At 35.3% G+C, this 23,086-nt stretch overlaps 1 protein-coding gene across 1 annotated transcript in view; it reads left to right on the forward strand.

Moving 5' to 3' along the window:
* The window catches only part of ELOVL4 (ELOVL fatty acid elongase 4), a 35,236-nt gene extending 13,355 nt beyond the window's left edge, over nt 1-21,881 (forward strand). Inside the window, exons 2-6 of the mRNA XM_036413227.2 lie at nt 12,058-12,245; nt 13,542-13,622; nt 16,406-16,577; nt 18,222-18,349; nt 20,652-21,881. Of these exons, the coding sequence (XP_036269120.1) occupies nt 12,058-12,245; nt 13,542-13,622; nt 16,406-16,577; nt 18,222-18,349; nt 20,652-20,924 (842 nt within the window). The 3' untranslated portion in view covers nt 20,925-21,881. The remainder of the gene's footprint in view (nt 1-12,057; nt 12,246-13,541; nt 13,623-16,405; nt 16,578-18,221; nt 18,350-20,651) is intronic.
* The last annotated feature ends 1,205 nt before the right edge of the window (nt 21,882-23,086 follow it).

Below are 23,086 nucleotides of genomic sequence, written 5' to 3' on the forward strand. Positions count from 1 at the left end.
TTGTACACCTTATCTTATTTAATGTTCATAGAACCCCTGTAAGGTAGGTAGTATTCTATGATGAGAAAGAGACTTAAAACTACACAGTTGGAAAGTAACAGAGCTGGATTGAATCTTCTCCTTTGTGTGAGTGACTTTTTCATGCAGCAGTACAACCTCCCTATTCATACAACAAATACTGCTTTATTGCCCACTGATAATAGGGAACATTTATTGGATCTTACTGAGTTCCAGGTACTGTTTCCAATAATTTATATATATATATATGTACATACATACATACACACACATATATACACACATATATATATGTGTGTACACATGTATATATGTGTGTACATATATATGTGTGTTATATATATTACACACACACATATATATTATTATTATTATTACATTTAATTCTCATTTTCCTTTCATCTAGGTACTATTATTCCCATTTTCCAAGTGAGTAAACCAATTTTCCCTGGATTATTCATCTTGTACCTACTCTCTCAAATTAAACCTCATAATAATTAGTCTTCAGCTTGAATCACATGGTCACTCAACCCGTCTGTGTTACTGTTTTTTCTCCTGTACGGCCTCTGTATGCATCCTTATTTACCTGCTCTCTATGGGAAATCCTGTAATTTCTCTCACTTTCTACTTTTATTCCAATCTCTGTTTAGGCAAAGTTGGAACCAAATTCTTTTTTACTCTGCTTTTTAACTTCTCCCTTCATTGTTTTAGGCTCTTCGGTGACCGTTAGAAACTGAGTTACATGAAACATTCTTTGCCCTCTTGTTCTAATCCCTTGCTGGACTCCTCTCAGACCATTTGTTCCCTCCTACTTCAGATGCTGCAGTTTACCTTTGCCTTGTTGGTGACAATTTCTTCCTGTCTGCCCATCACACACTGACCTCCTTGTCATTTTGTAGCTCAGTTTCTGCCTGGACCACCTCTACATTCTGTCAAAGCTGCCCTTTCCTTAAATTCATCCAGGTGCTCTTCCAAGCTCAAGCCCTCATCTCTTCCCTGTGAACCTAGGAGGTTAAAGCAGAATTTCCCTGCTCATCACCTGACTCGGTAGGAAATTGATCTGACTCTCATTTATCCACTACTTTCAGAATCTCCAGAGTATATTTCAGGTTATTTCCCGTCCCACTATATCAAGTTATGTGAAGACCCTTTCTCCTCCATTTCTGCCCATTTTACCTCAGCAGATGCACAAGCTCTTACTTGGCTTGGAGAATATATTAAGCATCATATTTTAGATTAGAACCTAGAAGAGTCATTATGGTGTTATTTAGTTTATTTCTGTCATAGAGATAAGATATTTCTCAACCTCTTCTTGACAACAGTTATTTATATTTTTTATTAAAAATTTATTTTAACAGCCGAGACCGATTTGGCTCAATGGATAGAGCGTCGGCTTGGGGACTGAAAGGTCCCGGGTTCGATTCCGGTCAAGGGCATGTACCTTGGTTGCGGGCATATCCCCAGTAGGGGGTGTGCAAGAGGCAGCTGATCGATGACTCTCTCTCATCGATGTTTCTAACTCTCTATCTCTCTCCCTTCCTCTCTGTACAAAATCAATAAAATATATATTTAAAAAAAAAAAAAAATAATTAAAAATTTATTTTAACAAAGGACTGAGGCTGCTTATATATTACCAGTTATTGTTAGAGGGATACTTTAAGAAATAAGGGGCCTCATGACATTATAGCAAATGGAGAAAGACATGACTACCTCCTTAAGAAAAAGACTGTAGTTTGCCTTTGAGGTGCTTTTCAGTGCAGTGTCACATGGAGTAACTATTATTTTTGTGTAGTCTGTAAAGGAAAATGGATTTTTAATAATATCACTTACATATAAATTATTAATAGCCAGGTGTAAAGAAAATGGAGTTGATTTGACACTGTTGATTCTAACTTAAGGGCGATGAATAGTTTCAGAGAATGTGTTGTATATACTTCTTAATGTCTTGAATACTAATATCTCTAGTTGGTTGTCAGACTTGTGTTTTGCTTTTGTTTATGGTAGGTGAAATAGACTTGCTAGAAGAGAAAGAAGTGGCTGATATCAGGTAGATTCTAGGAAAAATTAATCAAACTTTTATGATTTGGTTATATAGTATATAAAGTAGGCCCATACTTCTTTATACATATATTTATTTCAGAGAGAGGAAGGGAGAGAGAGAAACATCAATGACAAGAGAGAATCATTGATTAGCTGCCTCTTGCACAATTCCTACTGAGGATCAAACTTGCAACCCGGCATATGCTCTGACTAGGAATCGAACCCTGACCTCCTGGTTCATAGGTCAATGCTCCACCACTGAGTAACACTGGCCAGGCAAACTAGCAGTTCTTCTTAGATTTTAATATGTAAAATCACTTGGAAACCATATTAAAATACAGATTCTGGCTTAGTAGGTCTGAAGTGAGACTTGAGATTCTGCTAGCAAGCTTCCAGAAGTTGCTTTCTGCTGGTGCATGGACCACACTTTGAACCAAAGTATATATTCCTAATTTCTTTGATAATCTGCTACTCGTATTACTATGGAAGAAGACAAATTTTAAAATGTTCTTCAGCTATTGATTATAAAATATACTTTAAAAAGCAAAATAATGGCATGAATTTTTATAGAAAATTTAGTTATGTGTTTTTTACCCCAACAGGGACTGTATATCTTTTAAATATACTTTACTGATTTCTTACAGAGAGGAAGAGAGAGGGATAGAGAGCCAGAAACATCGATGAGAGAGAATCATCGATCAGCTGCCTCTTGCACACCCCCTACTAGGGATGTGCCCACAACCAAGGTACATGCCCTTGACCGGAATCGAACCCGGGACCTTTCAGTCCGCAGGCCGACGCTCTATCCACTGAGCCAAATCGGTTTCGGCAGGACTGTATATCTTTTAGAATCATTTTGATCAGTAGCTGTTGCTCATTTTATCTGAATCAAAAGGGCAGTTTACAAATGTCCCGAATGCCTATTCTCATAGAAGCAGTAGCTATAATAATAATAATTTATTTTCTGGATACGTTGTGACCTTCATTCAGTCTGCTAGTCCTCAGCCATTTGCTTGGTGCATCCACTGTACAAGCTTTTGTGCCTGTAGAGAAAACATTAATTTTTGGGGATGGGAGATGATGGCCAGCTTAGACTTATTGGTGGAGAAAGTTAATGCTGACTAGTAGAAGTCCTGAGTTCTAAAAGCTTTAAAAGATATTAGCCCTTCAAAAAAAGGAGGAGGTCTGTTAGAGATATTTAAGGAAGTTGCTTTATTATATGCACTGATCATTGGTTGTGAAAATTAATTATAGTTGTTTGCATATAAATAGATGTTTCTAAAGAACTTGAGTTATTTCAAAACTATTGGATGGATTAGAATTATTTTATTATTTATTACATCTGGTTTACATTTTCTTTAAAACAAGGTGTTGTTTTTTAAAACAAAGAAAAAAACAACCAGCCTCTCTTGCCTGGCATGGCTTAGTGGTTGAGCATCGAGTTATGAACCAGGAGATTGAGGTTCAATTCCTGGTCAGGGCATATGATTTGGTTATATAGTATAAATATCTCCCTTTCCATTCCTCTCTGAAATCAATAAAAAATATATTTAAAAAAAAAAACCAAAACAGCCTTTTTAAGTAATTAAAAATTCAGAGTTAGAATTGCTAGGCATTTGCTCCCTCGAATAAATTATAAAATGTCCTGGTTTCTCAGTTTAAACTTTTCCCTAATATTTAGTGTTGATGGTAATTTTTCTTTAATTTAGTTTAACTCCTCTTGGAAGAGTGGTTGGATTATTGTCGATAATAATGATTATTGCCAACATTTCTGGAGCTCTTATTCTGTGTCAGACACTGTATATGGAGTATTTTATTTCTCCCAACAACCCCCCTTCTTCTCCACAAGGCCAGAGAGACTAAGTAACTTGCTTAGATTCATTCAGCTGGTAAACAGGAGAGGTAGTATTCTAATGCTGATGGCCTGGCTGTGGAGTCCATACTCAGAATCTTGAGAATTCCTCTAGGTTAGGAAGAAAAGGCCTAGAAGATATCAAAGGGCTTGACTTTTAATGAGAGGGGCTCAGATTGTTCCCGACATAAGATACCTCTGTGAAAATTTGGAATGGAGAGGGAAATTGGTGGCACAAAGGGAGTGACTTGGTGATATCCATGTTTACTAGGAACTTTCACATTTAATCATCATCCATCAACTCTATGACATATTATTCTTCACCAAAAAGAAAAGGACAGTCGATTCTCCATCTGTAGTGTCTGTTGCCTACCCCATCATTTTGGAAAAATCTTACTCTCTTGGTCTCCATGATATTATTCTCTTCCTTCTTCTCTGGCTCCTTTGATACCATTTGTTTCTCCCAGTCTTCCCATAAGTCTTCCCCAGGATTCATTCTTTGCTCCTTTTACTCTATGTACTCTTTTTATTCTATGTGCTCTTCTTGTGACTTCAGACACTGGTGAGATTTTCATTGTCAGACTCCTGTGTGTCTGCAGCGCTGGCAGACCCCTGCCGCTGAGAGCTCATTGGGTACTTCCTCCTACGTGCCACACAAGTGCTTCAAACACAAGATGTTTAAAAGTTTACCTGATCATCTCCTTCCAGATCTACGCCTTTCCCTTTATGCTCTGTCCTGCATCATGTCTTCACCATCTGTGCCACCAGCCATTCCAGAAATCTGGGAGTAATCCTGAACTTTCAGTCTCACCTCTTATAGCCATATCAGTCACCAAGTCTATAGATTTATTCTTGTAACTTTCTTATCTGCTCATCTTTTCTATCACCAGTGCAGCTTCCTGAATCCAGGTTTCCATCATTTCTTGCAATTTAGTGTCTCTAAGTCTGGCTGCCCATCAGAATCACCAGGGGCTCTTTGAGTTATAGTGTTGGGTCCCACCCACAGAGATTTTGATTCAGTAGATCTGGGGTGGGGCCTAGGAATCTGTTTTTTAACAAGCAGATGATTCTTATCAGACTCTCCCAGGTCTGATCTAACCTGTACATCCTCAGCAGTTTCCTGCTCTTTCTCCTTGTATATCCCCTACTTAGTCTTGTTTGGTTGCTAAAATAAGTGTTGTTGTTTTTTTCCTTTTGGGCTATTTGCATATATGTTTTTCTCCTTCCCTATTTGCTCGACAAATTTCTCTTTTATTCTTCAGGAATAAACATTGTTTATTCTTTCCTGTCCTAACATTGTTCTTTAGACTAGCCTCTGATATTGTTTTCATTATCCTGCACAGCAACTGACTTTTCATGTCTGTCTTCTCCTCTAATAAATAATGAGTTTTGAGAGGTCAAGGAACAAGTAACCTGCCCCAAATCACTTAGATCAGAAGAGGTGGAGAGACTGAGTTGAAACTCTGTTCTATTTAACCTTAAAATCTCTGGGTTTTTAAGATACAAATCAGGTTAGGAATAAAAGCCTCTAGATGGGTCATGGATACAGACAACAGTATGATGATTACCAGAGGGCAGGGGGCTGATGAAGGCAGGTGGAAGAGGGTAAGTGAGAGATAAACGGTGATGGAAGTAAACTACACTTTGGATGGTGAGCACACAATGTAATGGGCAGAGGACATATTGTAGAATTGTATACTTTGAAACTATATAATTTTATTGACCAATGTAACCAATAAATTCAATTTAAAAAAACCTGTTGGTGGAGGGTTTTTTAAGGGAAGCTCCACTTTAGATAGATGATTTTTCTTCCCATTTTTTATAAAGATATAATTTACACATAATAAAATTAATTCTAATTTGTGAGTTTTGACACATATACAGTTGAATAATCATTACATGGCTTTAATACAGATCAAATTGTATAATGTTTGTAAATAAATCAGTCCCACTTGGCATGAGCTTTATGAAACAGTCACAATGTTCTAAATAGAAAGTATTTCCCAAGAAAAAAGGGTCTGGAAGGGTTAAAGTAATGTGTCTTGGTAATCCCCCCCACCCAATTTTAAAAAATTGATGAGAGAGAGAGAGAGAGAGAGAGAGAGGGAGGGAGGGAGGGAGGGAGGGAGGGAGGGAGGGAGGGAGGGAGAGAGAGAGAGAGAGAGAGAGAGAGAGAGAGAGAGAGAGAGAGAGAAACATCAATGTGAGAAACATAGATGTGAGAGAAACATCGATGGGCTGCCTTCCATACATACCAAACCAGAGCTCCAACCCTCAACCTGGGTATGTGTCCCTGACTGGGAATCAAACCTGCCACCTTTTAGTGTATGGGATGACACTCTAATCCACTGAGCCACACCGGCCAGAGCATGTCCTGGTAATTCTTATTATTAAAATAAAGACTCTTGCTCATGAACTAGACTTGCTTTATTTAATATTTAGCTTTTGGTTGCTTAAATTTACTTTAAAACCAGGATAGGGAACTCATTACCAAAAAATAAAATTCTTTCTACTTACAGAGAGAAAGATCCAGTAGTTAGAATTTACTGAATTTAGGAAAAACTTAGTTCCCTAAAATTTCTCATTGGTTCTAATTCTATGCTCTGAAAATAGTAAATCTAGTCTTATTTTAGGTCCTTGGGTATGTGATGAAGTTTCTTTTTTTCCAGGCTAGACATCCTTCCACCCTCCCATCACTCCGTGATCTCCAAAGCATTCGTGGTCCTAGGCCAGGTCTGCCAGATGCAGCATCTAGGAAAATGTGATACTTGGTTTCTTTGAGTATCTCTTGTTTGTTTGTTTGTTTGTTTTTCTGCTAAGAGAACTTATGTAGGTCTCTCATTTTCTTTCACTTGAATTCTATCTTAAAATATCATTTGTACCTATAATTTAGAAAGCAATTGGGAAATTTTCTCCTTTAAATTTTTTTCTTTTTATTAAAGTTTATTGGGGTGACACTGGTTAACAAAATTATACAGGTTTCAGATGCACAATTCTACAGCACATCATCTATACTGTATTATGTGTCCATGACCATTTATCCCCCCTACACCCTCCTCCACTTCCCTCCACTTTTCTCTCCTTCTGCACACTGTTGTCCATGTCTATGAGTTTTTTCTTTTTTGAAAATGAACGGACATGGTGACTGAGTGGTGTTGGAATAGCTGGCAGGATACATGAGGCTATTGCTCTGCCTTCTTGGGCAAGTCTCTTAAGCTCCCTGAATTTCATTTTTAAGATAAAGGGATCATTTCTAAATCTAAAGTTCTACACCTCTAGTTTAGATAAAGGTTTAACATGCAATGTGAAAGACTTGAAATTATTAGTAAACTAGAGGCCTGATGCATGAAAATAATGTAAGAGTAGGCCCTTGCAGCAGCAGCTGCCTTGTGGCCCGCCTCCACTGGTCGTTCCAGAAGGTCATCCGGAAGGTCATTCCGGAAGGTCTCCTCTGTCCAGTCTAATTAGCATATTAGCTCTTTATTATATAGGATAAGCTCAAAATAAGAGCAAAATCACTAAGACACAAAGGCATACACATATTAATAAGCCTATTAATACTATATGGTATCAAAATGAGCCAAACAATTTTTATATCGATATGTGGGCCATATAGACATCCTCCAAAAAAACTTTTCAAACAGAATTTCCAAGAATGTTACATAAAAGTCATTTGAATCTTGATATTCCTTGATGACAGAATTTGACTATAGTGGTGGCAGGAGGGACAAGGTGTTTTTTTTTTTAATTTTTTTATTTAAAAAAATATATTTTTAATGATTTTTTACAGAGATGAAGAGATAGGGATAGAGAGCTAGAAACATCAGTGAGAGAGAAACATTGACTAGCTGCCTCCTGCACACCCCCCACTGGGGATGTGCCTGAAACCAATGTATATGCCCTTAACTGGAATGGAACCTGGGACCTTTCAGTTTGCACATTGACACTCTATTCACTGAGCCAAACCAGTTTCGGCATGGAACAGGGTTTTTTGTTTGTTTGTTTGTTTTAAATAGAATTCCCCCTGCCACTAATAAATTCATGGTATTGGTATTGGATCCCACCCATAACTGTGTAAGATTAGGATATTGACAACATACTAGAAAAATATATTCTTTTACTCTAATATGCATAATCTATATTTGGATTCAGTGTAACTTAAATGAATAGGGCAAATAATTTATAATTAAGTTATTTAAACATTTGAGTTAATGAAAAACTGGATAATGTAATTTTTAAATTTTTATTTTTATTGTTGACACTATTACAGATGTCCCCCATTTTTCTCCCTCTTTGCCCACCTCCTCCCCTCTCCTTCACCAGACCTTTGTCTGTGGCCATGGGCTGTGTATATATGTTCTTTGGCTATTCTCTCTACCTTCTTGATAATTCATTATGTTTAGGTAATACAAATTATATAAGCTTCAGTACTCATTATTTTCCTTGTTTGTTTTATTTCCTTACAATTTTTTGTTGTTGTTCAAGACTTGAGGGAACCTCTTAGTAATAATTAGTTTTCATGTCATTGTATAACACTATTGTGATGCACTCAGTCCTTTTTTAGTGGAAAAGGGAGCATATAGAAGAAGCATAGGGCATTTGAATGTTGTTCGAGTACTAAATGAAATATTAATGCAAGTATCGATAAATTCAGAAGGACGCAAATAACTGTAAAGACAGGAAATTTCATGGAAATATCATAGGATGGGAATTGTTATGCTGTTGTTCAGGTCGCTGACAATTACTACAACTTTCATAATAGTCATTGGAAGTGGAATTTTTGAGAGCTGAAAGGACTAATTTGAGAAGGATCTGGTGTGAAATGTGCCTTTCTATAGGTAGAACACAGGGTTTGTTAAGTGGTTGCTGCATGAATGCATGACTTGGTTGGGCAAAGAAATAAGTGCATTGCCTTTTTTCTCTTGGAGAAAGCATTAAAGACATTGAGCCTCATAGGGCACACATGTACTCACTAGATACCTGGTTGAGGTGTTAACTTAAGGTTACAATTGTGTACCGACATAGAGGAGTATCTGGCAATAGCTGTAGGAAGGGGTGGTTGTACACTGAAGAAACCTTGAATATCAGTAACTGTACAGTTGGATTTCACTGAAGGGATAGAGAATAAAGGACTGATCTGAAAAAAATCCACTCTTTGTTTATTCATTAAATAAATATTTAGACTCCTTGATAGGCCTTGCAATGTAAGAATGAAAGACCCATCCCCTGCCTTCAGGGAGATTACATTTTAAAGGCAGGTGACTGAACAAGGTGGTGAGTGCTCTAATGGAACATAATATGTGCAGGTACTTCGGCAGTGCAAAGTGGGTCCCTGGTCAGGGAAAACTGCCTATTTTCTTGATCTGCTTTTCCTTACCTTCAATTTCATTCTTCCTTCTAATTATTATTTTAAAAAGTAACAACTTTCAGAAGTTAAATAAAACAACAAACACTTAAGGGATCACCTGGTTTCTTGGTACTTAAAAGTTGGTCCATGGAATATTGGCATAGCCTCAGTTGCAGCTTTCTAAAAAATGCAGAGTCTTCATAAAAATGGGCTGCATCCTAGCCTTACTGAGTCAGAGACTGCATTTTAGCATCTCCTCCCTCCCCAGGTGATTCTTTTTTTTTTTCTTTTTCTTTTTCATTCAAGTTAGAGAGGCACTAATCTAGTTTGCCCCTATATCCGGTTTTATAGATAAAGGACATGAAGACATTGTGCCCTATGCACATGGCAGAGCTGCCATGAAAACTCTGTTCACTGATAGAGTCTTGCATGATTTCTGTCATATCTATTTATTCTCCACCTTTTCTCTCTTCTGTTGGCCTCTGTTAGAGCTTTATATTGTCAGATATTCAGCTTCTTACTTCTCTCTCTTATTATTAGTATTCTCTAAAATTTTCTGTTGAATGAGAGAATGGTACAGGTTACTCACAGTATATATCAAAGAGAATACATTTTTATTTATTCTTGATTTCTGGAAATTTTGAGACCTATTTCTCTAATTTTTAAAAAAATTTTAACTTATTGTTCAGAACATCCTATGAAGACAGTAGGAATTCTTTATATGGATTAGAGTGAGCAATGATCTATGATGTTAAATTATTCCTTAAAGCAGTCCTTTCGCTATTTGTTTCAATCTCATGGAAAAAATAGTACCTGCCTTCAAGTTTATGGATAAGAATATCATACTATAGCAACTCCTTCTTTAGTCACCTGAAGTAGAGAGGTTTTAAGGTTTTCTATAATGTAGAAAAATAAACTTTTCAGTAATGTGGAAAAATAAAGATCTAAATAGATAAGTACTACCATGTTTTAAGGGAGCCTTTGGCATAGAAAGATATAAGCAAAGAAATGACAACATTAAGGAAAAGTGTACAATCACTGATAGGACCATTGTGACACAGTGTCTTCAAACAAAAAACCATTCCCCTCCTCTGAGAGATTTACTCTCTCTCCTGTCCTTTTAAGTATTTTAGTTCATTTTAAGTCTGGAATGTGTTTTGATTTAAGAACCATAATTTCCATGACTAGAGAGATAATAGGCTTCCTAAAAGCTATGAAATAAAATTAGTTTTTCTTGTTCTCATATTTGTTTTTCTTCCAAGTCACTATTCTATCTTTATAGCAACTCTTATTTTGTAGAAACTATAATTATTAAATTACTTCCTGACTTTGGAGACTGTGATTAAATATTGTTCCACTTGTGTTTTATGTCTAGAATCTTATTTTCTCTTGATAGTATATAAAAACATTCATTTAGTTTTGAGTAAAATATTTTGAAATATAATGATCTAATATATAGTTTTATTAAAATGGACAGTTTAAAATACTGGACATTATAATGAGCAAGTAAATTAAATTTATTTTGGTTAGCTTTGGGAACTGGCTAAAAGATAGAATTTTTTTTTTTTTACTATTTTAAAAGTATATAATATTCTGAAAATAGAACATAGAGATACTTTGCATTACCAAGAAAAAACTAGATATTAGTTTCACACCTTTTAAATGCTCTTTAAATTTTAGAAATATAAAATTTAATTTCAATATCTTCTTAAAATGTATTAGAAAATTAATTTTTGTTAACCACATATTTCATTTTCATGCTTGTCTTAGAAATATTTTACTTCTTTTTTTTAAAATATATTATATTGATTTGTACAGAGAGGAAGGGAGAGAGATAGAGAGTTAGAAACATCGATGAGAGAGTCATCGATCAGCTGCCTCTTGCACACCCCCTACTGGGGATATGCCCGCAACCAAGGTACATGCCCTAGACCGGAATCGAACCCGGGACCCTTCAGTCCCCAAGCTGACACTCTATCCACTGAGCCAAACTGGTCTTGGCAGAAATATTTTACTTCTGTCAGAACTATTGTAAAATTGATTCATGGATATATGTTTAAATAGTAAAGACACTTTATTCATTTTCAATGAAGTAGTGTATTTTATATGTATATTTTTATACATCTGTAAGGTAAATGATTTATAACTTTAGAGAAAAGCTATAAATTGGTTATGTTTATGGGTAAAAAAATAGATTCATGTTCTCAAGGAAAATTTTAGAAAAATGTCTTGAATATGATGATTCTCATTTAAATAATTTATAGACTTGTAATGACCTCTAAGTTAATGTCTCAAATATACCTATATTTTTGTCTTCAGTATCCAGAAATAGCCCAGGAACTGGCTTTCATTGCTCCACCCCTCTTCAGTGTACTAATTCTTTCCTGTCTTAGACATAGGACGGAGCAGCTTCCAAACTGCACTGATAAATTTCACGTTTAATATGGAAGACATGTCTCTCCTTACAGTGTTTTTCTGTCTATGAAGTGTCTCATTAATTTCTCATCTAATCCCAAGTATTTTCTATATTTTTAGTGAGCTTTATGTCTTGTCTTTGTTCTCTAGGTTCTCTGTAAAATATAATGTGTGCCATATGTAACAAAACTTCATTTTCAAAAGCTGCTCACGAGACTCAGTCTTGTTTCTTTGGTTTTTATGTCATGTATTTTTGTTGGGACTCACAGGAGAACGATCTGTATTTGGTCAATTTAGGAAAACCAAATTGAAAAACAATTCCCAAAAAATTCATTTTATAAAACATTTGTTTGATAAATTTTCTGTTATTTTGTTCTCTCTGTAGATAAACGTGTGGAAAATTGGCCTCTAATGCAGTCTCCATGGCCTACGCTTTGTATAAGTACTCTTTATCTGCTGTTCGTGTGGCTGGGCCCAAAGTGGATGAAAGCCAGAGAACCTTTTCAGATGCGCTTAGTGCTCATACTCTATAATTTTGGGATGGTTTTGCTTAATCTTTTTATCTTCAGAGAGGTACGTTTACTAAATTCACTTTATAATTCCCCTGGGTTATTGGAAATTAAAAAAAGAGAATATGTAAAACCATCATTGTAACATTGTACCACAAGGTAACTTAGTTACTCGAAAACATGTCAAGCTCAAAGGCTAACATGGGCCAAATAAATGAGGCATGCGGCCCGGGGGCACGAGTTTGACATGCTTGCTCTAAAAATAAATTTTATATTATTGACGTTTTTCATTTTTGGATAACAAAAATATAAAACATACATAAGGTATTGGACAAGTGTCTAAAAGGAAATTTTGAAGTAGGCAGACTGGGTTCTAAAGTAAACCTTATGAGTTGTTCTGACATTGGAAATTATTTAACTTTTCTGAGACTCATTTTCCCATTAAATGGGGAAAACACCTACCTTTTGGGTATCAGAGATAAAAGTGAAGTAACTTTTGCATAGAATTTAGTACATATTAACTACTCAGTAAATAGTTGCACATACTTATTTATAATTCTTACTCAGCAGCTTCAGGTTCATGACTGATCAAACTATGCAGATGTAAAATACCAATTTCAAATTAAATCCTATTATATAATATCATTGTAATTTGGATTGAAGGTAAAATGAGTTCACTGTTATACAACTATTGCTACTAATCATTGTATACTTTTCTGGGCACTAGCAAATTTTTTAATTGACAGCTTAGGCTATGGAATCTCAACTTGGTAAAAAAAAAAACATTTTTACCTAATTGGTTAGATACAAACCATTTGAGATTAAAAATAAAAATCAGCCGAAACCGGTTTGGCTCAGCGGTAGAGCGTCGGTCTGCGGACTGAAAAGTCCCGGGTTCGATTCTGGTCAAGGGCATGTACATTGGTTGCGGGCACATCCCCGGTGGCGGGTGTGCAAGAGGCAGCTGATCGATGTTTCTCTCTCATCGATGTTTCTAGCTCTCTCTCTCTCTCTCTTCCTCTCTGTAAAAAATCAATAAAATATATTAAAAAAAATAAAAATCAGTATAACTCTTAGATCTGAGGCATGGTCAATCAAAATTTCTCTTAATATTATGAAGTAGATAGAATTAATGTCTTAGTCTAAAAGTGACATGTGATTTTTAATTTATTCTAAATTTCAGAATAAATTAAGACAGTAAATTGTAAAAATTCTAACACATTAAATGTTTAATGCATTTGAAATATTATAGGTAATATTACTTTTAAAAATAATTTCAAAGATTGCATATTGTATTCAGGGCTCTTAAATGCTGTGTCTACTAAAACTTGACTACAAATATTATTCCCTTTTTTTTCAGTTATTCACAGCATCCTACAGAGCAGGATATAGCTATATTTGCCAGAGTGTGGATTATTCTGATGATGTTAATGAAGTCAGGGTAAGTACATTAACTTTTAATCAGTTAAAGAGAATCTAATTTTATAGTCCCCAGTCTGTGAAAAACATACTTTTATATAGTGTTAGAAGTGTACTGGATTGTTTTGTGTCAATAAAGCTATTTTTTTAAAGTACATAATTAAAAATCTGTTTTCTTACCTACAGTGTTTTTCATTTGGTGTGTGAGTATGATTACATGATGGATTACTAGATTGCAGTACTTTAAAAAAAAGTTCTATGCTTAATGTAAAAATTTTAGATGTTTGCTGTTTTTGGTCAAGAATAGAAATTCATAAAGAGATTCTAATTTTTTGTTAAGAAAGTTTGAGGAAAAACAAGTGTTTTATAAACTATGTAATGTTTAATAAATTAAGTATAGCACAACTTGTATAGATATAAACTAGTTTTTGTTATATTTGCAGAAAAATAAACCAATAGTAATAGAATGTTATCATATTTTACTTCCCAATAATCTACATTAATAAATTTACCATTTTACTCAAATGGAAAAAAACTATAGTTATTTTATTAAGTATTTATCAAACTGTGTTCTGTGGTTCATATTTAAAGATATAAATACATAAAACATGTAAGCATATTAATACATTTTATGTTACATGTAATATATGTAGTAATAGTGTGATATGTAGTAGCTTCCCTTGAAAACACTAACATTTTGGAACTGGGATTGGATAATATAAATAGCAATATTCATCAAGATCCAAGATCACACTGCTTTAAATGTACTTACCATGATATGTCCTTGCCGTCATTTCCTTATTAGAAGACTTATGTGCCGATGAAAAAAATCGGCACATAAGTTGGCTGTCGTAATTTGTTTTATTCCTTTAACATGGGTACTGAATAGCAATATGCAGATAGTGTGAGGGGCACTGAAGACACGGAAAAGACAGGGGAACCCTGCTTTATGGAGTTGACATTCTTGTGAAGAGGGGGAGAGGCAAACAGTAGTCATGAAACAAATGGTTAGCAAGGAAATCAGACCTGTGGTGTGACTGAAAAGAATGCGGAGAGTACTTTATTTAGATTTGTTGGCTAGAAAAAAAAAATTTTTTCTGATAACCATATTGTGAGAGAATCTTCTCAGGAAAAAGAAAAGGAAAGTGTTTAACTTGCTTTCTTTTAGGACTGCACTTATAATAGAAAAACCCCTTGGGTAAAACAACAAACTAATATTTTTAGGATAAAGTTTTAAAATACTGCCCTGGTAATTGTGAAAGTACAGTCCTAGCCTGCATAACCAGTCACTTCTTCAAAAAATTAGCTATTGTGATACTGTAATCTAGGAGGAGGAAGAACCAGAGATTCTCAACAGATGGCATGTGACATTTTCCTCCCTGTCTCTCCTCCTCCTACTATTAGATGTAGTAGAATAAATATTTTACTTAGTGACTTGTTTTTGTATTTGTTGTTATGAAGCCAAGAAGTATCACTTTTCACTTTGATATAGCTATTCAAAGGTATCTAATACAGTTTACAAATAAAAGATAGGAATTATTTATTACTATTCATAAATTGTGGCTAATTTAGAGGCCCTGTTTTTTTTTTTTTTTTTTTTTTTTGGGGGGGGGGTGTGTGAGGATAAGACATTATATTTTACCTTATAGATAAAGTTTACTATGCCAAAATGGTTACTTTATTTTAAGGTACTAACATAATAGTGAATATTAAATATATGTGTTACTGTGAGTAGTTAACTATATTTTAACCATATTATTACTCAAGCAAATTCAGTGAATAATTCTCAATCTGTAAATAAAAGGCTTTATTTTCTCTTTGGCCCACACTTTATGTAATTTTGTTTTTCAAAGGAAAAAACAAACAACCAAAATCCTGTGATACATCAACAGGTGCAGGGATAAAATGAGGAAGGGATCTATTACCTCTAAAACATCCAAGCTTATGAATGAAAGTGTTAGACAGTGCCTGAACACACAAAGGTTTATTCAGTTATGTACTCCCTGGAGCACATATCATAAAAAGTACTTGACATAAAAAGTTGAGTTTAGGCTTCTATTATAATAGAACTCTTTAAAATGTTTTAAAACATATATACAGAGGTCACCTCTCATGGATCCCTGGCTCCTTAATCTCAGCAGTAGAGTAATCTTTCTGTACCATCTGGTGTCTTAATTAGAGCCCCTCAAAGAAAAGACTTAACTATGTAAGCAGGGTCACATTAATGACCTAGGAAATGTTTGTTGTTTCTGTTTATTTTAATCTACCATTTTAAAGATTTTACTGCCTAATGCAGACTTCTGTGATTAGGTACTTTGTTGTATGTGTTAAAGTGTGTGTGTGAGGGAAGGGGGGGTGGTGGGGGAGAGGTAGAGAGAGACACACTAACAGAGACTGGTTGTTATCCATAAACGTACTTAAAGGAATATGAAGTATAATATAGACTAAGCATGAACAATTGAAGTGCAATGTACCTTTACAAAGTAAATACCTCAGTTTCTTTACCAAATTCAAAAACGTAGCAATGTGAATGTATTTACTGCTCTTGGTACGACAGCAGTTTGGTACTACGTGGATCCAGCACATGAAATTTTTTCCATATTGTTAGTACAGAGTGGAATTAGATTTGGACTCTTGTCTTTCTCATTTCCCCCCCATGGATAGATGCCTAGATTTCACACTTACTTAAGTAAAAAGGATTTCATTTCTTGTACATTTTGTGTAGTGAAAATTATTCAGGACTTATACAAGGAGTAGAAAACGATATGACGGTATCAGTAATATGCCTTTTCTTTCTTTATACAGATAGCTGCTGCTCTGTGGTGGTACTTTGTATCTAAAGGAATTGAGTATTTGGACACAGTGTTTTTTATCCTAAGGAAGAAAAACAACCAAGTCTCTTTTCTTCATGTATATCATCACTGTACAATGTTTACATTGTGGTGGATTGGAATTAAGTGGGTCGCAGGGGGACAAGGTGAGAATTTCCAGAAACATATCTGCATTTATTAAATTATGTAAATATGTTGAGTGGAAAGTAATGAAAACCTGGAAATTTGAGTTGGTCCATAATTTAACTTGCTTTTATGATTATTTCTGTATTAATTTCATTATAAAGAGATTTGGAGAAAGTAAAGCTTTAGCTTTTTGCCTGTGACTTCTTTAAAACTAAAGATTTGCTCTAGAGATGAGCATAAGATAATTATAAATGGAGAAAATAATATTTTGATGAGTAGTTCTAATAGTTTTCATCCAAAGGATATCAAGAGATAGCTTCTCAGTCTGTAGGTTCCATTCCAGTTCAAGCCAAGAGCTCACTCCTGCTCTAAAATATGCCTTAAATCAGCCTGTTGATTCTTACCCAAAGGAAATTATACAGACAGTCCTTGGGTTATGTTGGATTCGATGTACTTGGTTTCGTGGTTACATCACCATCTCCCATTTACCTAATAAAAGAGTAACATGCTAATTGACCATACCTTCACAATGCCCACCAGCCAACCAGGAGTGAGTATGTAAATTAACCCAGCAAAAAATAGTGGGTTAATTTGCATATGCAGGCACAGAGCAGCCAGGATGGGATGGGATGCTTGTGTTGTCGCTATGGCGAAGACTCTAGAGTTCTGCATCACCCCAGCTGCTCCTGGCCTCTGGGCAGTGTGGGAAGGCAGAAAGGCGGTTCCGGGCCAGAGTGAAGGCGGTTCTCGCAGCCAGGGGAAGGAAGGCCCGTTCTTGCATGAACCTTCAATTGCTATTTTATTTATAAAAACGTTCTGTCATTTTGACATATGCACATGTGTGCTTTATGTGTTTTATTATTTACCACAAGTAAAGGTCAGGAATTAACTTTCTTTTGAAATTTTTTTAAATGTTTCACTTCATCACTGCTCTGTATATGCCCCATGTGAATGACATAGGAGCTTATGTAGGTGGGTTCCGAAAATCGATTTACGTTGTGCCATAGGAACGGATCTCCAACATAACCCTAGGATCTACTGTATATTGCTTTGTTGATGTTAAATATAATCTGAATTCATAGTTTAGCTAAGATCTGCCTCTAGCTTTTTAGATGCCTATAGATTGAAGATGATTTACATTCCTCTGATGAGGACCCATGGTGCAAGTCATTATAGTACAGTTCACTTCACTATTTTCCATTTAAAATGATTTAGAAGCCTAAGAAATATTTTTATAGGTATTTATATTGGCACATCTAAAGGCAATAATTAAACATTTGAAAATTTATTAAACCATTATATGTTGATTACACTCCCCCTGCCCCCTGACAAGAATAATAGGATGAAAAATAATATAGGTAATTCTATATTGGGGCCCGCTTGAAGTACTAGAGTACCCGACTTGAAAACTCACTATTTTGAAAATCCTTTGCATTTGAAGAACGTCCATTTTTTATACGTTAAAAGCCTGAGTATAAACATTAAAAATATCTAGCATGATCTGAAGAGAAAGCTTTTCAATAATACTATTTTACAACTTTTATTCCTAATTTTTACTCAAGATAAAGTGTTAGGAAATAAAGTAGGCTCATTTGTTTTATACCCAAATAGTTTATTGGCCAATAAAATTTTCTATACCTTGTAATTTCCTCTTTTTTTTAAAGCATTTTTCGGAGCCCAGCTGAATTCCTTCATTCATGTGATTATGTACTCATACTATGGGCTAACTGCATTTGGCCCATGGATTCAGAAGTATCTTTGGTGGAAACGATACCTGACCATGTTGCAGATGGTAAGTTAAATGTTCTAAAGCTTCTTCTGGTACAACACTGAAATGTTTGAGTTTATTGTAAAGTGCTGAGTGTAAAATTTTTGACAATTTTCTATTACAAATTCAGCTTTGGGAGTTGAAGTAGCTTGGCTCTGAGCTACCTGTTCATATACTTATGGGTTATGGCCACTTGCTTTTTAAATGTCTTCAAAAGATTAGACTAGCTCTTGTCTAAGAGAGTATTCTTTACAAACAAATATCCGTGAGGTGGATGAGTAAAGATCCAAGCACACCACAAAGTACATAGACTCACATATGACTAGAAAAATAATATAACTCTTTCTTAGGTGATTTTTTAAATATTTACTTAAAATATTATTATTTCTCTTCATCTTGCTTGCTGTTCCAATTTTCAGTAACAAATCCCATTTAGAATAAAAGTTGAAGAAAAGGCTTAGAGCCAAGAAAGGGTTTGAGTAAAGGACGGGACAAGGCCTGGAGAATTCCTTAATTTTCCAACACCAAGTCCTCGGAGAGCAGCAGAGCTGGGTATTTTCAATCGCTAGTCCTTGGAGCAGACCCGTTTTCAGCACATACCCCAGTACGGCTTCATATGGCATTTGGGTGCTTCAGTGTAACATTCAGAGCTGGACACTAGCTCAGTAATGAAACTGGAAACCCAGACCAACTGGTAGTATGTTCAAGCCTTGGAATTTATTATAATTTGCTTTAATCATAGCATGCACACAATTTTATCAGTGAAATCACATTTGGAAATATTATCCATCTCTGCTTTAAGTTGCCAAACAGCTGGCTAACCAAACAGGAAACACAACTTTTGGGGAATGCTGGGTGTGAAGGATTCATTTGTAATTAAAATGCTACAGGAAGCTTCCTTTAGTTTTTGTGCAAGCTGTTTATACAGTTTGTGTAATTTATTTCTCTTAGTAATTAGTGAGTGGTCCCAAGAAAATGAAGAGATTACAAAAATCACATGAACTATTGATACCTATTTTGTTGGAGCCTGCATCTGACTCTCCTTTAGCGATGCCATACTCAATCACACCCACAGACACACCCTTTTTCGGTGATGCCAGTTCCAAGAACCATTGTGAAATCAAAAGTTCATAAAATCTGGACTTGCCATGGAAAAAAATTTTAAGTAGTTTATGTAAATATAAATTTGGGATTGACCTGGAATAAATTATTTTAATAATATTTAATATAATAATACTGATAATGCTATCCTTAAAGAGAAACTGCAAAAGTCCATTCCAAATAGGATATTAAATTATGAAGGGTAGTGTATTTCCAGTTCTTACAACAGATAATCATGTAGGTTAATCTTGTAAAAACATAACACTGGTTAACACCATGAATTCATAATTTTTGAGAACCTTTCATTTATTAATATATTAGAATTTAAGCTGATTTGCCTCATCTTAATTAAAAGCAACCTTATTTTGGCTTTTCTCCTTTTAAAATCTCTTCAAGTTGAAAGTGATTCTCTCTTTTTGCACTATTTTCAACTACCTGCTAAATTTTACCAAAGATCTTAGCTTTTAAAGAATAGTGTTAATTCAAATGCCTATTATTTGTCTGCTATTTTGTAAGAAGTTCATTTTAAAACTATAGATATCAACTTGCTGACAATTTTGTGGAAAGAAAGCAGTCTAAAATGTGGGAACAACACAAAAATTGAAGAGCCTTCAATACTATTACTTTACTCTCTTAGGCCCTTGATATTCTCTCTCATTAGATAATATTATTCACTAGAGGCTCAGTGCATGAAATTGGTGCACTCGTAGGGTCCATAGTGGCTGCCAGGACTTCCCTTCCTTCCCCTGGCTGGCCCCCACGCCCTGATCGATCTCCCAGAACTCCCTGTTGAGGGGACAATTTGCATACTGCACTTTTATTATATAGGATTATTTTCCAACAGATATTCATTGAGTCTAGATACTGTGCCAAAGACTCAGGAATCATCGTAGCAAAAACAGTGTCCTGCCCTTTGGAATTATATACTAGTGGAAAGATGGGTGATCCAGAAGTCAATTTTAAATAGCTATCATTCTTATCAAGGAAAAAACCCACACAAAACAAAAACCCTTTGGTGAATGGGATTGAAATGGCCAGTTGGGTGGAGGCACTTCAGTTCTAGTCATCAGGAAGCCTTACTGAGGAGACGGCATTTGCGCAGCTACCTAAATGAGCAAGAGCCAGAGAACTATTAAACTTTGGATAAGGTGGCAGAATTTGGGCCTGTCTTAGCTATCTAGTAGATTCCGAAGTTATTTGCTATGCATTTGCTTCTGTTTTCCAGGTTCAGTTCTTTGTGACCATTGGACACACAGCAATGTCTCTTTACACGGATTGCCCCTTCCCGAAGTGGATGCACTGGGCTCTGATTGCCTACACAATCAGCTTCATATTTCTCTTCCTCAACTTCTACATTCGGACATACAATGAGCCTAAAAAATCAAGCACTGGAAAAACAGCTGTGAATGGTATTTCAGCCAATGGTGTGAGCAAATCAGAAAAACTGGTGGTAGAGAATGGAAAAACCCAGAAAAATGGAAAAGCAAAAGGAGAGTAAATTGAACTAGGTCTTAACTGTTGTTGACAGTGAAGAAGCTCCCATTTCAGATAAAATTTTAGGGAAAACAAGCAAATGAGGGATTGGGGTGGGGAGAAAAATGGCAAATGTGCTCCTGTGTATTAGTGACCTTTAGATTGAGTAAAGTGTTAACTATGATACCCAGATGTTTTATTTATGACGTTTTTATTTTAAACTTTTTTTTTTTTTTTTTAATTAGCTTTCATGTCCAGACCAAAGCAATTGTTATGTGACTTTGGAGGTTCTCCCTCTGTTCACATCGTTTGTTTACTGCATGAAATTTCTCATGTATCTTATATGCAGTCATTCTTCAGTCTGATGATCACAGAAACACAGTCTTTTTGAGGTTTTTTTTGTGTGTGTATGACTAAATTACTAATTGCCTACTGATTAAATCAGTTACTTTACATTTGCTGGTCCAAAGCTAGAAATGCAGATACTTTAAAATTTGCACATTTGAATTTGCTGACTGGAATGATCGAATCTCTCCACCTCTGGTTTGAATATACCTTTTTGGTTATAATTAAAATCTGATGATCTCTGTAGACTTTTAGAGGGTTGATGATGATGGTGTCGGTGAAAATAAGAAAGAATTACAGTAAAATCCTGTCTGGCGACCTAGAGGGTCATCATGACTTGTGGCACAAATCACTGTGGGAAACAGTTTTTGTGAAAAGGCAGCCTTTTGATAATTCTATGACTATCAGAAATACATTATGAAAATTAAGATTATTGTCTGATTGGAATGTGAAACAACTCATGTCTTTATTGGTGACATCATAAATAGTTACATTAATGTGCTGTTAGGAGACAGTATGTTGATTTTTACCAGACTTCTAATGTTTTGATTTGCGGCTGTTAACCGATTTTTCATATGTGGAAATATACCTACCTCTTCTGTTGGAAAGAACATTTAAAATTAAATAAATTTTAATTTAAAAAAATCAAGGAGTCCTCTATTGTAGATCTTAATATTAACTATCTAGTCCACGAGTATTTTTTTTTTTTTTTTTTTACAAATGGGCATACTCCAAATTTTTCTGTGAAACTATTCTTCTCTTTTAATGTGTCTAATTTTGGAGTGATATTTTTTTTGTGACAGATTTGCAAGATCTTATTTATTAACTAGACTAGTAGCCCTGCACACAAATCCTTGCACCAGTAGCTCTCTGCAAGGCTTGGCCAGTCCACGCCCCCTGCCCAGAGACCCATCTGTGGCCAGGCAGGTATTCCACCAGGCTGCTCACACTGCCCGCTCTCAGCGGCCGCTCCCCCTCCCCTGGGACTAGGGGACTCTGGCAGGGCTGAGAGGACTGAGCGTTGCCGTCTTGCGGCTATGGGCACTGCCATCTTTATGATGGAGGGGCAGTTAATTTGCATATTACCCTTTTATTAGATAGGATATGAAGTGTAAACCCATTTTGGTGCAATATTCATGACTCCTTGGTGCTAAAAAATCATTAAATTCAGTGCTTGATTGTCACAAGGTGTTAATTGTTAAGACACAAAATGAATAAAAATGAGAGTAGTCAGAACTAGAAAGTTAAATTTGCTGTTTACAAATGAAGTATTTCATGTAATATAAGTGAACAACTGGAAATTCACTAAGAAAGAGAAGTTGTACAGTGTCTTTATTACATAGGTCAAATTGTTAGGGGTGTTGCACAGGAATCATTATGGGAAGAGAAAATGAATCTTTCTAAGTATCTCAAGATGTCAAAACTGCATGTGCAGGTTGTATGCTGTTTGTGCAGACCAACTACTTCAGAATATTTGTAAACTATAAAATATTTATTGTGCATTAAAATTACACACTTTTCCCCCAAAAGGTATGCAGTCATGAAAAAAAATTATAGGAAATTTGCAAAAAAATTATAGGAAATATAGCAGTTTGGTCTAAGAGGATTCAGCACCTGTGTTTTTGCTGCTCAGTGTGTAATGACTAGAGATTTGTAAATCTTTGTGAACATTCTGTACTGGTTCCCCAGAGCTATTCGTTCCCTGCTACCTGATTTCAGCACAATAAATATACTACTGCTGTGGGAAAACTGACATTTTGTTAATCAGTTTATTATAAGGTAAACTGTCTACTACATTGGTGTTTCTTCAATTCAGTTGTTCTAAATTCTGCCAATTTCTAA

Source organism: Pipistrellus kuhlii, unplaced genomic scaffold (genome assembly GCF_014108245.1).
Source record: "Pipistrellus kuhlii isolate mPipKuh1 unplaced genomic scaffold, mPipKuh1.p scaffold_m20_p_5, whole genome shotgun sequence".
Lineage (NCBI taxonomy): Eukaryota > Metazoa > Chordata > Mammalia > Chiroptera > Vespertilionidae > Pipistrellus > Pipistrellus kuhlii.